Source organism: Cyprinus carpio, chromosome B12, assembly GCF_018340385.1.
Source record: "Cyprinus carpio isolate SPL01 chromosome B12, ASM1834038v1, whole genome shotgun sequence".
NCBI classification, from domain to species: domain Eukaryota; kingdom Metazoa; phylum Chordata; class Actinopteri; order Cypriniformes; family Cyprinidae; genus Cyprinus; species Cyprinus carpio.
Window position 1 is genome coordinate 14,878,078 of NC_056608.1, and position 16,362 is coordinate 14,894,439.

Consider the following 16,362-nt stretch of genomic DNA (forward strand, 5'->3'; position numbering starts at 1 on the left):
ATCTGTCAGATTCGTTTGTTTGTTTTTAAACTATAGTAAATTTCCAAATTAATTTCAAACAGGCATTAAAATGTCAAAGAACGCGTCACAGCAGGCTACAGGTGATCAACACAGAATTAATAGAATTAATTTCAAACGAAGATGTAGCCTAGTTCTTTTAGTTCAAATGTGGGTGAAAGTCATGTGATGGAATCAGATGCCATGTCTTGTGTCTGATCTATTAATGATGTACACTGTGTCATTTAGTAGTGTCAGGTCCTTGTATTACTGGACTACATGAATTGTTTCTGCTGAGATAAGATACATTTTTATTCTGATGGTACATCTAAGACATTCACTTTTATTTAGGATAAATAGCATAAAATGGTTTGCAAGACTCCTTTCTTTTGAATTTCTTTTGAATTTCTTTTGCTGTTGTTGCTTATAAATCACCTGAACACTGGGCAAACTGATCCAGAACACTTGTTGTTTTATAGCACATTTTGCGAACCGTGTTTGTAAAAGTGTAATCCGGGCCAGTCTCAAGATCCTTCAAGTGCAGATTGTGGGATTCAAAATGTTTTCTGTCTAGACCAGATGTCCATATATAAACACTGTTGAAAATCTCAGGGTTATTTTCCCAGGTTCCAAATTTAGACAGACAGGTAGTTGTGTGTTGTGGGGGTGTATTTTATCACGTTCAAGATATGTGTTTGTGACTTGACTTCATTTTTCTTCTCTATTTTGCAAATAAACTTAATCTCTAGGTTTATGGTATTTATTCCAGTCTAATATTTGATTCCTTTTTCTTCCAGCTTTAGTAGCGAAACCTAAAATTAGTAATATTGTTAAATTAAAGAGAACTGGCATCAAATGTTATCTCTGCTTTCTATAGTACTGGTATTTGAAATAGCTACAGTGCTGCATTTAATGTGTCTTTGCACTGCTTCAGCATGAATATTTACATTTGTAATAATGTGGTGGTCTTGATTCTAAATCTCTTTGATGCTCTGGGTTTCACTCTAAGTTGCTTTGAATCCCAGGAAGTGAAACTCCATAGACACTTTCTCCCAGTATATTTTAATTCACTATGAGATTCGGTCAAACTGAATAGAAATGACAAGTTCCCTCAGCAAAATGATATGGGATTTCTGTTGGAGTGACGGTCTCACTTATCTTGCAGAAAAGTTGGTAGTAATTTATTTTGCACGCTGGCCACAGTGACCGTGTGCTCACACCCAGAGGAGACCTTCCATCTGCTGCTTGTTTATAAAAGCTCCGCTTTGGCTGCAGTCAAGTCCCCAAATGGGAGCCACGTGGTAGATTTGAAATCCTTGTGTTCTGTTTTTTCGATTAAATTAGTCTGTTTGCTCACTTTAATGAAGATCTGCTTTACTCTTTAAAAAGAGTTGATAAGAGTTACCTCAAGTTGTTTTTAATGTTTTAAAACTGAGTTTTCTCTTGTGATCCTCCCCTCTGTGGTGTGTAAGTAATATTGTTTCTTTTTCAAATGTCATTGTTTGCCTTATTCATCATAAATCATTGCAGGCTTTTATTCCTCTGACTTCCTTTATGTGATAACAGTGCAACCCAAGCTTTCAAACTGAATGACTCCAGTGGATCATGTGTGTAAATGTGGATGTTTTTGGCATAGGGAGAAGGTAGACTATGTTTAGCTTAGGGTATGGTTTGTGGTGTCTAGAGAGGATGGGAGTATTTTAGTAGTCAGACAGACAGGCTTATTGTAAACTTTGGTATTTGGGTGGTGGGTTACTATTTCCACAAAAATATCAAGCAGCACTTTTTTAGTATTGATAATAATAAGAAATGTTTCTTGAATGCCAAATCAGCATATTAGAATGATTTCTGATGGATCATGCGCCCATTCACACAGGAGGTTTTTGGACATAAAACATGTGATGCAGTGCAGTAGAATAGAAGTCTAGAGATGTGTTTTGTAAAAGTTTTTTTAAAGGTGCTGTATGTAAGATTTTACTCTACTAAAGCATTAAAAGTGTTTGCAGATATTTAAGAAAACTGCTAAGTTAACATACTTGTTTATCTGAAAAACAATGTTGCAGTCAGTTATTCTTCTTTGAAAATGTGCGTTCCGGGCCGGAATCTCATTCTCTGTTTTGGTTTGTGAAACCCGCCCACTGCCAGTTTACCCAATTGTATTTTGGCACCCCGGGTTGGTAGTTGGCGAAAAACACAGCGTATTTCATTTCATTAATCGTAAAGTGCACTCATTTCTGTTGGTGTCGTCAATTTGGCAACCTGTGCGTGTGTCAAATCTGAGGAGGAGGGGCCGAGTGAAAAAACCCTCTCCGATATTTTGAATTTGGACTGCAATACCTAGTTCAATCATTTGGTGTAAATCCTACATATGGCACCTTTAACTTGAAAACTGTGTGTTTAGAGAGACTTGTCAAGGTGCTGCAAACTGTGCAAGGCGCGAGTGCAAAAATCAAACATGTCTGTCTAGTGCATGTTTACATAAACAAAAATCAATGGAAAATCAGTGCAGTGGAATGCAAAGACTGTAATCGGCAGCGTGTTTACTAGCTACACTTTTCCAGTCCTGCTCTTCAGCAGTCTTTTGTTCTTTTTGTTTGGTATTTGGTGTTTATTTTAATCAGATTCTCTACTAGGTCTTGTAGTTTGTACTCCATATTTTGGAGTGCCTGTGGTAGGGCTTGATGAAGTATGTATGAAATGAAAAGATGGGAGAGTTTGAAGTTGCTGCCAAGGTTGGCACGAGTCTTTAGTGCAGAATGTGAAGACAGAGGGAGAGTAGATTGCCTTCAGCTCCATACTGGTTAAATCAATGCTGGGTCAACTATCTTGTCTTTGGAAGAGATGTGTGGTTGCTGACAAGCTTTAAGCTATAGTTTCATGCATATGTCTCATGAGGTTAAGGACTCTAATAGTGTTTTAGTACATCTCTTTCCTTTGGCTCAGTGTTGATGTGCATCATAAATTTGATAGCTTTATAAAGAGTTTGCAACAAATAGAGAGAAAGAGAGAGAGGGAGAAAAGCTGACGTCTTTGAAGATGAGTCCCAAATTCATAAATTCAAAGTTTGGTTGAGATTCAAAAGGTTTATGAAGCTAGCTGTGTCCTGCTGCATATGAGCAGGAAGATAGTAGCTAATATTTAAGAAGTGATGAGCAAAACAAAATCGAATTGTTTAAAATTGGCTCTGCGCTTGACTCAACAGTGCAAGGTTTTCTCAGTGGAGGGATCAGTGTAGTCTGTGTCTGGTAACAGTCTTCAGTTTCATTCAGTCTTAGTAACCTTTATCAGTCTCTCTCCTCCATGGCTATTTTGAGAGGTGCCTTATGTCACGTCAAATCCACATCTAAAATTTGACAGCACCGCATGGCTTCCCACTCATTGAGCAGGTTTTATAATATTTGTTTCTATTTTGAAATGTTCAGTAAACCCTTTAACTTCAAAGACTAACCGTTTAAGAACAGACCATGTGGATTAACTGGGTGTAAGTAGGAAGGGTGCCATGGCTTAACTAAGAGTGTGTGTGACTTTTTTGGAGTGTGTTTACCATGTTAGACTCCCGTAACCAAAAACTTCACTATTGGCATTTTGACTAAAAGTCATGTTTGGTCAGTATTTAAATTTTTTTACTAAATAATTTAAGAAGTAAAACACAATATTATCAATATCATACACAATATGAAATCAATATTTTGAAATACACTACAGTTGGGGTCCTTCAGAATTTTTTTGTTTTTGTAAGAAGTCTCTTATGCTTACCTAAGCTGCATTTATTTGATCTAAAATGCTAAATAACAGTAATATTGTGAAATAATATTACGATTTAAAATAACTTTTCTATTTTAATATGTTGTAAAAATGTAATTTATTACTGTGATGGCAAAGCAGCCATTACTCCAGTCTTTTTCACATGATCCTTCAGGTATTATTCTAATATGATTTGGTACTCAAGAAACATTTAATCTTATCACTGTTGAAATCAGTTGTGCATTGGATGGACAAAGTGGGCATTTTTTTGTACACAGAAGGGCTGAAAGAACAAAGGCGAATTAAAAGGAAGAGTGAATCCAGCCGCTGTTTAAATCCAGCTCAAGGCTGTCACAATCCATCATCTTTAAGCACCATATGAGAACATGACAGTGTATATTTAACCTAAGAATGCTTGAGGGGGATTGTGTACATGTAAGCGAGGGATCTGGGGCCAAACAGATGTATGTTGACAGTAGAAAGGGTTCTGCAGGCCATACTCTGGAAAACATCACTCAATTTATTCAGTGATCTGTGCTTGTGAGTGAGCATGGTTATGTTCCTTGAGACCTGTCATTGCAATTTGATCATTGGATTACTGATATGTTGGTTGCCATGGTGTCCTTATGCATGATTGGGTTACCATGCAGCTGTCCTCGATGTTGAAAAGTACAGTAGCATTTTTTTTTTTTAAATGTGTATGTGTGATTGTTTTAATTTCCATCCGATCCAATCTTTCATGGTTGGTATTGAATAAAGGAGTAGATCACTTCTAGAATGAACATTTACTGTTAATTTACTCACCCCAATGTCATTCAAGACGTTCATATCTTTCTTTCTTGACCCGCAAAGAAATTACGTTTATTGAGAAAAACGTTCCAGGATTTTCTCCATATATTGGACTTTAATGGTGGTCAATGGGTTGAAGGTCCAAATTGCGGCTTCAAAGGGATCTACATGATCCCAGCTGACGATTGGTAATTTTCTAAAAAAAAAAAAAAATGTATATACTTTTTAACCACAAATGCACATCTTGCATTAGCTCTGCGATATGCATTTGTGACTTTATGCATTATGTAATCATGTAAGAAAGGTCACATGTGGTTAGTTCTTCATCTGTGTACTTTGGTTCAAAAAGGTAGGGTAGGGCAAAAAACTGCATCTCATTTTCTCCTCCAACTTAAAAATTGTCCAACATCGTTTTACTTTTTTTGTAAAGGGCGTTTCATGTTCTTTGCATGTTCTCTTTGTAAACACTGGGTCGGTACTTCTACCTACATCACACGTGTGCATGATTACGTAATGCATGAGGTTGAGCTAGTGCAAGATGAGCATTTGTTGTTAAAAAGTATATAAATTTTTACTTATTTTGTTAGAAAATGCATGATCGATTTGCTAGATAAGACCCTTTTTCCTCAGCTGGGATCATGTAAAGCCCTTTGAAGCTGCATTGAAGCATTGGCCACAATTTAAGTCCACTATACGAAGGAAAATCCCAAACTGTTTTCCTCAAAAATGTTAATTTCTTTTCGACTGAAGAAAGAAAGACATAAACATCTTGGATGACATGGGGGTAAATTATCAGGAAATTTCTATTCTGGAAGTAAACTACTCCTTGTTTAGTGTCATCTCTTTTTAAAGTACGTGCTAACAATCTTATTCTTTCTTTTTGCAGTCGTGCGGGACACAACAAAAGATGTGGATCCACTTACAGTCTGTCTTCTGAATAACTCAATGACAGATTGAGCCATGACGGAACGGGATGGCCGCTGTGATTTGTCCATCGCCCCGGGGCAGATGTATATCGAGGTGGAGTATGATTATGAGTACAAGGTGAAAGACAGACTTATCTCCATACGGCAGGGCGAGTCCTACATGTTGGTTTGCAAAACCAACGAGGACTGGTGGCAAGTTCGTCGGGAGGAGGGCACCAAGGCTTTTTATGTCCCCGCTCAGTACGTCCGAGAGGTCCGGCGTGCCCTTATGCCGCCGCCAAAACCTCGTGCAAAGCCCCCTAACGTTCTTGAAATCGCCCAGTGCTGGTCGTCTAATGAAAATCTCAACCAACGCACTACTATGGAACGGTCCAGCTTCGGCAGACCACCTCCTTCGACAACGCCGTCTCCATTGCCAGGTCAACAGACCCCGCCTTTAATGTTGCGGGTCACCAATCAGAACTCGGGGATGAAGAGCGTTGTTGCCGAGCTCACTCTGCTTAAAAACAACAACCATCATAACTATCATCATGGCAACCCCACACTTCCACAAGGACGAGCAGAGTCCCCTCCACGAGAGCCAGGTTGCCTGGGGAAGCTCCCTGGAAGGTTGTCGGTGGACACGGACGGAAGCGTGTCACCAGGAGATGGGTTGGAGAAAATGAGAAATGACTCTGAATCTGGAGATGAGCTCAGCAGCAGCTCTACCGAACACATTCAGGTAAGAATGAGTGACGTTCACCCTCTTCCTCGTTTCTCTCCCACGCTCTCAAGCTTATTTGTTCTCACTCATTCTCCCTCACTCCCAAACTTACTCATGTTCTACCTTTATCTCTTTCGATGTCATCTTTGGCTTTCATTCTCTGCATTTCCGGCACTTATCTTTACCAGAAATGCTCTCATCTTCTTTTCGTCCTGTGACTGTCATTATCTTTTTCTGTAACGCATTGTTCCAACAATTACTACAAGACTAATCTAACATTTCTTCCTCACACCTTTGCCTTTATCCCTCCCTCGGTTTTGCCTCTGACATTTACAGTGCCACGTCTTCTTTTCTGTCAGGTTAAATTGGATTCAGCAGTGTTTTCCTCTCCTTTTGCATCCCTTTCTTTCCGCTGCATGACACTTGTTCAGCAGGAGATGTAGTCTGTTCTCTGCTGTGGAGGTGAAAATTGTGGCCACCTCACAAGTTTTGATTTAGACAATAATAGAGACTTCACTGAAATCAGAAAATACACTTTTTTTTTTATTTAAAAAACTGCTGCAATTAGTGTACAATTTATTTTGCAAGTGTATTTTCTGATTTCAGTGAAGTCTCTATAATTTTTATTATATAATATTTAATAACATTATATTTATCTAACTTTATATAACTCTATATAATTTTTAATAATCGTATTTGCAATTTATTTAACTTTTAGTAATGAAAACAACACTTTATATTTGTACGTTTATTATTTTATATTAACTATTAGTGAATATTGTGTCATATAAGTTTAATTTTACATAAATATTTAAATATAAATTGTAATAATAATTACAGTTTAGTAGCCCTCTCTGTTCGCTCTTCTAGTCAATTAAAAAACAAAGCTATGTTTTTGTGCAATATGTAAATTAAAGAGCTTTTTTTGTTTGTTTTTGTTTTTTTGAGCAAAGTGAAACATGAAATATACATGTATTATGATCAATCCACTACTTATTAGATGTCAGTTTTGGCCAACCACAGTAGTATGTACTTAGTAGTTTTTGAGTGATTGAGTTTGCTTTTTGAGTGTCCCAGGGTGCATCGTGTGAAATTGGGTGTTTAGTCTTTGTTTCTGTCCTCCTCCCCCATTTCTCTCTCTGTGTCTCTCTAAAAGAGGGTGCTGCTGGGGAACAAAGGGGATTGTGGGAGAATAGAAAGTAGGTCATATCTGGCTAGATCATGTTGTTGCCCCTGTTTTATGTTTGTATATGAGTGAAAGAGATGGAAAGATGCACATTGAGAAGTTTGGGTCCAGTGGGTTGTATATGCATCAGATCATCATTGTGAGCAATAAGGACAACAAGCATGCTCGTCTGTGTGAGTTATAAACCTGTAGCTTGTCATGTATCTTGTGCTGATCTTCTTAGTCACCACATAATTACTTGTCTTGGTCAACACATCAAGATTTCTAGACACTTACATTTGCTTAGAAAATAATCATGATGCTCCTCAAAGTCAGGTTCCAGACTGCGGCTTAAATATGCACATGCATATATGCGCTTAAAGGACATATAGAGTACGTTGGGCTTTTGAGGGATTTGCCCATGCCAGGCTTTGTCTATCAGGGTCAGCTGATAATACTAAACCATGTGATTATTTAATCAGCTGTTCAACAACTATCCCTCATAGACATTTGCACTCCAGATCTCATTTATAACATCTGCTGTGTGTGATGTTTGCTTTAAAGCAGGATTTCACCCAAAAAGGCCATTTTTTCATTGATTACTGAGCCTTATGTGGTTCCAAACCCTTTAAACCTTGTGAAGCCATAGAATAGATTTTTTATTTTTTTTGTAAGTCATTATTTGCTGATGATTGCCCCCTTCAACTAGTGTCCCCTCCACCTCCTAATTTTGTCTTTGTTAATAATCAATTAAATAATGTTTTTTTTTGTTTGTTTGTTTCTAACACAAAATAGCATCTTTATTCTTATTATTCTTTATTCCAGTATTCTTTGATTTTGAATAGATTTAAACCCTAACAACACTGGAATAAAAACACAGGCTTGGAAGGCTGAGTAAATGATGAATTTTCTATTTGGGGGAATTATTCATAGAATTACTTTTAGCCCAAAGTCATATTCTTTGCCTGCATCCCTCCTGACGTCTATCTCTCCCCTCTCTACTTATGAATGGGCAGCTCCTGCGCTCTTAAAGGATTGAGGTCCAAATCTGTTTCCCTCAATACTCCACCAGAGTGGCCCACAGAGGACGGATTTAGGACCCCAATTTCTCGCCTTTTTCTATGCTCCAACTTTTTCTTCACCCCTTCAAGCAGATTTGCACACACACAAACACACACTTTCTCACTCTCGCTCTTTTCTCCTCCCCCACACTCTCACTTTTTTGGACTTTTTTTTTCTCATAGAAGTATTTCCTTTTTCTACTTTTTTTAAAAAAACCTTTTTATGAAATGTTCAAATAACTTGAAATAATAAGCCATCAGAAGACACATATGAATGCTCGATCAGGGGATTACTAGCATGTCATCCCTCTAATAAAAGATTATGAATGGCTTTTATTACAGAGCAGGGGCTTTTCTAACTGGCAGCTGCACAAAATTAAATTCAGCCTCTCAGCTGGGTGTTTTCCTTTGTGTGAACAGTTATTGTTTGCAGCTGATATTATACTTCAGCTTTACATGTTTCTGTCTGTTTAGATGTGTTTTGTCTCAGAATTTTTTATTTTTTTTGTGCCTATGTACATACATTATTTTCACCAGTATATCATACTGAATCATTTCCAGTTTTAGCCCAAAAGAGTCTTTGAAGTATGTGTGTGTTTGGATTCAGTCACTGAATCCAGTCTTTGAATCCTGTAGCTCTTCCCTGCATTGACAGTAAAGGCGGTCCGAGCATTCCTGTCATTCCTGTCCCGCACACACACACACACACACTGGGTTCAGTTGGATAACCCAATAAAGGCCCTCTGATCCTGATGGGCAGAAAACAGCACAGCTCACTCTAATCTAATATTTACTCAAGTATCAAAGATCTCTTGCTCGCTCTTCTGTCTGTTGTTGTTCCTGTCTGTCTGTCTCTATTTTTGCCCAAATACGGACTTGAGGCTGAAAGATGGCAGTGGACATCAAATCGATGTGTGTTTGGGGGTGGGGGGAGAGGGGTTGGTACCCTCACACTGTCAGTGCATCTCTGTCTCTCACTCATTCTGTCTCTCTGCTGTTGATGAGCACAGCTGACATGTTGTGGGGGCAGTATGTGTCCTGAGGGTAAGGTAAGTTTAGCTTCACACACACACATTTGCTAGATTTCTGTTGTTTTTATATGAAGATAAAGGATGCATTTATTTGATCAAAAATACAGTAAAACAGTGATATTGTGAAATATTACAAGTATTACAGCAGATATTACTCCAGTCTTCAGTGTCACATGATCCTTTAGAAATCATTCTAATATGCTGATTTGGCACTCATTAGAAACAGTTCTTATTATTGTCAGCGTTGAAAACAGCTATGTTGCTTAATATTTTTTTGGAATCTGAATTCTTTGATGCATATTAAAATATTAATGCCTTTCGTCACTTTAATGCATCTTTGCTGAATAAAAGTATTAATTTCTCAAAAAAGAAGAATAAAAACCTACTCAAATGCTTTAATGGTATGTTCTCTGAAATAGTAATGTGTTATTTAGCATTTTATACCAACTTTGTGTAAAATGTCTTATTTAATTGGAATGGCAATTAGAATTAAGTAAAAAAAAGACATACAACATTGTGGTTGATTATTACTTGTAGTTTATTTGTTACACTGAGAGTGGAAAGTCAGGTGGAGCACATCCAATGAATGTGTAGTATCAACTTTTCCCCATTTTCACACCATTCTGGTGTTTAAACCAATTCAGAGCAACAGGACATTTAGCTGTGGGAAAGGCTAAAGTCAAATAGAAGAGAAAGACAAAACAACAATGTGCCACTGATTGAACTGAGGTAACTAAGGTTTATGACCTTTTGATGATGTTGGACATTATAGCAGCAGTGCATGAGTGCTTTGTCACAGGGATTGTTCTACACCTCGGTTTGCTGAGCTGAGGAGCATCAGTGACAATAGAGAACTAATAATGTAGAATGATCCAGAGTGATCTGCTTACTCAAAAACAATTAACCCACCCACAAGTAAAGTGTTTTATGAATACATACATGCTGTGCAGCCAGCGAACCTACCCATGGATTTTTATATCCTATGGAAATTCCCACCCTGAATCAGGGGCAGCGTTTCCGTATGGCAGAGTATGGCAGTTGCCATACCCTAGCCCAATCAGGTGTGCCATAAAAAATTATCTAAACTTCATATCTCTATTATAATTAGTTATTATTATTTGAAATCAGAGGGTTTTACAAATATGTAACCAATGATAAGTATTTAAAAGAGCTTGTCATTAAAACTTTGTAACGACATTGGATCCTCAAGCTCTCAGCAAAACCTTGTCACTTCACCCCGTCTCCACTCAGATTGACGCTCCGCGCACAGCCTAGAGGAGACAGATCTCCAACTTTTCGCAATGCAAGGGTAAATAAATAACTGATGTTGTTTGAAGAGTACAGCATTTTCTTTACTCAAACAGTATGTCTGTAAATGCTAATGTTTTGTGTGTTTGAAGACCGGAGAAGTAGATTATTTGCCATCTAGCCAATATACTTTTGTACGTTTTAAATATCCTGTGCATAAGCGCTTAATCATTTATATCATGAGATTTTGGCCAAGTGTATTAAACAACAAAAAAACTAAGCGCCCATATAACAACAATAAACGTTATATAACCTGTAAAAGCTGATGAAAGCGTATAATGCGATGCACTTGCCTCAGATGCAGCCTTTCAGCTGACAGACAAAACACAGATCTCCTCATTCGTTGAACAAAAACCTTGTCAACTCCATTTGAGCTTGTTTTTCATATAATGTTAAGTGCAAGTGTCTGATACAATACCAACACTGACGACGCAGAGATGTTTAATTACTGACCTTTCTCCCATCTTTCTTTTTTCCCCTCTGTATTTCAGTAGAATGTGCCATGGAATTGATTTATTTATCAACACCCCCATCACCCCGAACCCAACCCCCCCCGACCCCCTGCACCATACCCTATGGTTTTGTGAAACGCTGCCACTGCCCTGAATATTATTTGTGCTTAAACTAGTCTAAATATATCAGCTGTCAACATCTGTGTGAGGAAAGAGGATAGGAAGTACAAGGCCACAAGCTCGTACTGTCCTCACCTGTGATTGGCTGATGGCCCTCGTCCTCTCTGTTTCTCCTCATGAGTTCATTAATAAAGTCGATTAACACTGTGGAGATGGATGTCTCCTGCTACATCTGAAAGGCCATAATATGTTTAATGTCTCTCTCCAGCATGGATGATTGACTGCCTGTTAATGCCTTCAAAGCTGAAAGTTGTTGTTTGTTGATGCTCATGATGAACCTTAGCAAAGGAATAGTCAGGAGAAGAACATGTCCAGGTCTCATTTCACCAAATCAAAAGAAAGATGTAAGATTTTTATTTATTTTAATTACAGAAAATGAAACTTGAAGGAGTATTCAAACTGCACTGTTTTACAACAATTAAGCATCTTTTTATTAAGCATTTTTTTATTCTTTTTTTGATTTTTTTGTTAATTATTTGTTTAATTTTTGTTTCATTACTGTTATATTGTTATGAGATTTTGTGTGTTTTGTGTTTTACATTTGTGTGTGTACTTTATGTGGAGTTGTCTGTACACACTCACTTTTTGCCAGCTTTTGTGACTGTGACTCAGTTAAGGCTAAAGGACACAGGAAGTCACTACTGAAGAAGCTTTGTTCGTAGAGCTTCCTCTGTCCTCTGTCTGTTTGCACTTTCAGGATTACTGTATGTGTATATTTGGTGTCTGCGGTGTGTTTGTGTAAGAGCTTTTGTGTAAGACCAGTCCATCAGAAGACCTTTGACCTTATGATGTCCTTCTTTTAAAACACAAATAACACTGCTGATGTTATCCGTTGGCCTTCTTGCACCAAATACTACTTGATCACTAAGATTTGTTGTGTGAGCTGTAGTTTATCCTTGTGCTAATCTCACTATTACATAAAGAGATGCTTTTGAAATAACCCAATATTAAGCCACGGTCCACTGTCAGTTCTTAAAGGGACCGTTCACCCAAAAATGAAAATGTTGTCTCACTCTAATGTAGTTTTGAGAGCCTTTGTTCTTTGTGTGGAACAATGAAAGTCTGTCGTCTATAGAGTGAAAGTCAATGGGTTCAAAACAATTTTTCACTGAAAGGACTAAAAACAAGAATTTTTTCGAAATGTTTTCATGTGTTCCACAGAAGGTGTGTTAATCTCTGGTACATAGTGAGAAGCTTGTCAATGAGAGTGACAGTTTGTGATGTCTAACAGGATGCTCCCCCCATAATCCTCAGAAAATCAGCTCGACTGATCCTGTGTTTTTTAACATGCTGTCTAGTTAAAATGTTTGTAGACCAGTCAAAGACCTCTCTCACCGTCTTCCCCATCACCCTCTGGCTTGCTCGCCACTGAGTGGTTCCTGCTCTCAGATTTCACTCTAACTTCTCTTTTAGTGTTCTTGGGGAAATAGCTGGTTTTAACCTGAAGTTAAATCCATCCCTCAAAATGTCAGTTGCGACAGCTCCTGAATCAACCAACCAAGAAAGATTTAGCGTGTTATTTTAGTTAGAATAGCGCATGTTCCCCTTGTCTTCTTGCACTAAACACAACCCACCCCCCCATGTAAAAGCCTCTTATGGTACCTCCATAAAGAAGAGGGGGTTGGGGGTGGATGGGAAAGAACTAGATTAAGGGGAATGCTACACACAAACTCTTAGCATTACATGTTTGTGTGCACATACATTTGTGCAGGACTTTAAAAATTAATCTGATCTAAATCTATGCCGCAGAGGGTTTGGTGTCAGTTGAATACCAGCCAATAATGTTAATCGTAGGGGTGCACGATAAATATCGGCCGATAATTAATGCGCATCTCGTCAGTAAAGCCGGTTCTCTAATCAACGGTAAATTCCATCAGGTGTGTGATTTCACATAGAATAGCTATTACTACACAGAGCCGTTGTTAACTGACAAGCTGCGCAAATCAATGCTGATAATGAACGTGGATTTGCGCAGCTTGTCAGTTAACAACGGCTCCATGTAGTAACAGCTGCTCTATGTGAAATCTCGCACCTGATGGAATTAATTAATTATCGGCCGATATTTATCGTGCACCCCTAGTTAATCGTCTCTTAAAAGGGCAGTTTTTCTATCCACCGTCTTATTTACTTCCTTTTACACATTTTCTGTCCTTCTTTGGAAGGTTAATAATGGATTGCTGTCTGCTTGTGCCACTGGAAAGAAAGACTTGGGTGGATGTTTGTGCCAGTAAGCACTGGGTGCCCCAAAATGCCCCTTTGTACTGGCACAAAGAGAGTCTAAAGAGCCAAAGCAAACACTCAAAGAGCCGCTTGTGTTCTGGTGTCTCTCTTACAAGATTCAAAAACATTTATCTGCATTAATGCAGCAATATTAAAAATCAAAGTTGTGCTTGATAATAGATAAATGGTCCAATAACATAAAGTGACATATTGGCTGATAACGATATGTTACTGATATTTTGTGGATGTATTTGTGAGTGAGCGATAGAGAAGTACAGTAAACCTAAAACCTAAAAAAATATGAAATTTGAATACTCAGTCAAAGAATCTGGAACTCATAGTGTCAGTCTGAGAAGTTAGATACTTTTTTCTTTCCAAACAATAACTCAGAGGAACTGCCAGGAGTTCTGTTCATTAGGCCTGTGTGTGTGTGTGTGTGTGTGTACTGTCATGTGTTCTGGTGTTTGGTTTGATTTTAGTGGTTTTTTTTTGTAAGTATGTGTGTGTGTGTGTGTGTTATTTGAGTTTACTGTGTTGCGATTGTAGTTTTAACTGAATTAAATGTTTGCTTTTAGCATCTTATAGTGGAGTTGTTTGCTGAATCTAAGGCCACTGCAGGGGAAGCGCTGTCATCACTGGACTATAGACAGAGAATGAGACTCCAGTGGCCTCCAAAGGGCTGAATGACTGACAAAAGCCACATTATCAGACATCTGAGGGGGGGCAAAGAGTCTCCATGCCTCTTTACCATTCGGTTTCAGCTGAAATACTCTCATCTAGACAGTCAGCCAAAGGGCAAGAAAAAGAGAACGTCACAGAAGAATTTGAGATGACAGAAGTAAAGTACTGGTTTGATAGCTGTTTGAGGCTAACTGTGTGGGTGGGCAAAAGAGAACAAGAGGATGTTTGAGAACACCACATGAGGTTCTGAAAGAGACATACACAGGAACTACAAATTGTATTATATGTGGTTGGGACCTGGATATAGCAGTAATTTAATTTTGTGATATTTGATAGATGATGTTACAGAGGATGATGTTTTTAAAGACATTGATACTTTAATTCAACAAGAATTAATTCAGTTTATCAAAAGTGACAGTAAAACCTTTTACATTGTTACAGAAGTAATTTGATACAAAATGTGACACTGAATACTGCAAATACTGAAAATTCAGGTTTCATCACAGGAATAATACTATTATTATTATTCTTATTTATTAATGATATTATGTTTCTTATTTATTATATAAATAAAATATATTTAAAAAATGTTTTTTTTTAAACATTTAAACGAAGGACAAATAACGAACGTTTTGCCTTTTTTTTTTTTTTTACCATTGCATAAATTAAATAACCAAAATGTGCTTTTTATTTTTTTTTTTTTAATAAATAAAATGAAAATGTTGTTTTTTTATAGTTTTTTATAAAAATTGCTTTTCAAAGAAAAAATCTATTACAAAAATTAAATAACCAAAATGTGCTTTTAACAGACAGGTAGATCCAATTGCAGTATGTTTATTGAGGCAAATCCAAAAATCATAACTTAGCCAGGCAAAGGTCAACATCCAGGTAATCCGTCCAAAACAAGAAACATAAACAACATACAAAAACACGAGAAACCAGGGAACCAGGAAAACGCAGGGTGACATTCAACAAGGACTCCGTAATCAAAGACAGAACAACCAGGGTATTTAAAGACAGGTGCAAACAAGGTAAGTGGTGACAGCTGAATACAATGAACAGTGATGAGCAGCTACAGGCTAGTGGGAAATGAAGTTCTGACGAAGATGACAATAAGGGGAAGTGAGACCTCTAGTGGCCACCCAGGGAGACACAGAACAGACACCGTGACAAGGAAGATGATGATTTTAAGGTGTTTGAAATGGAAATTTTTTTGTGTCATTTTGAGGCATTATTGGTGTAAAGCAAGGTTTAGCTTAAAATTAAGTAGGCATGTATTTTTTTTACTGTACAAATAAATGCAGCTGAGCAGAAGATACTTCTTTTAAAACATATTAAAGATCCCAGTTTTGTGAATGTTGTAATAAATGTATTAATAGAGCTGTTGTAATTATAATTATCATTATTATTGTCTTTTATGTTTTATGGAAAAACAGTAAAATTACAATAATAACATTTATGAATGTCGGCACTTTTTCTCAGCTTTTATTTTGGTGGAAACCCCCAGGAACAGCAGCAGATTTACAAATGATTCTCATTACAATTTAAGACAGATGTTTGTCGCATGTATATCTTGTAGAAATTCATAAAAATGTTAACTGATGAGTAACACGGTTTCAGCGCAGATTGAATCCTGGCTAACAATCAAATAGTTTGAAAACATGCAATTTGTGTGTGTATTACAAAACATAACATTCTGCAGTTTATTTACTAATCGTTTAAGGCCGTTTCGTGATTTTAATCATCATATAGTAACCAGCAACAACCACCCCTTTCTCTTCTCATCGAAGAAATGCGATGCAGTACTAAACAGTCTCTCGCTGTCAGTGCTTGTAATGATTTTTGTGTCTTTCTCAGACAGATTTAAATGCTTCCACTCTGCCGACATGTTTGCTGCTTTAGTGCACACATCTATTTGATCATGTCATTGTTCAGTACAATTTATTTGGTCTTTTCACAGAAAGAGCTTTTTTTTGCTATTTTGGCTGAATTTTGCTGCTTATTTTGCCATCCTCCAAGACAGGAAGAAACTTACTGACTGTAAAATGACCAACAACTATTTCCTATTTACATAATCAGCATTTTCTTGTGAAGATAGTTCTTGT

The 16,362-nt window shown here is 37.4% G+C and overlaps 1 protein-coding gene across 4 annotated transcripts in view; it reads left to right on the forward strand.

Annotated features, from left to right (window-relative positions):
• Window positions 1–16,362, forward strand: part of arhgap12b (Rho GTPase activating protein 12b) — a 46,816-nt gene that overhangs the window by 1,438 nt on the left and 29,016 nt on the right. For all 4 annotated transcript variants that reach the window (XM_042735561.1, XM_042735560.1, XM_042735563.1 and 1 more), the window contains exon 2: window positions 5,417–6,177. In XM_042735561.1, coding sequence (XP_042591495.1) covers window positions 5,491–6,177 — 687 coding nt within the window. In that variant the 5' untranslated portion in view covers window positions 5,417–5,490. The remainder of the gene's footprint in view (window positions 1–5,416; window positions 6,178–16,362) is intronic.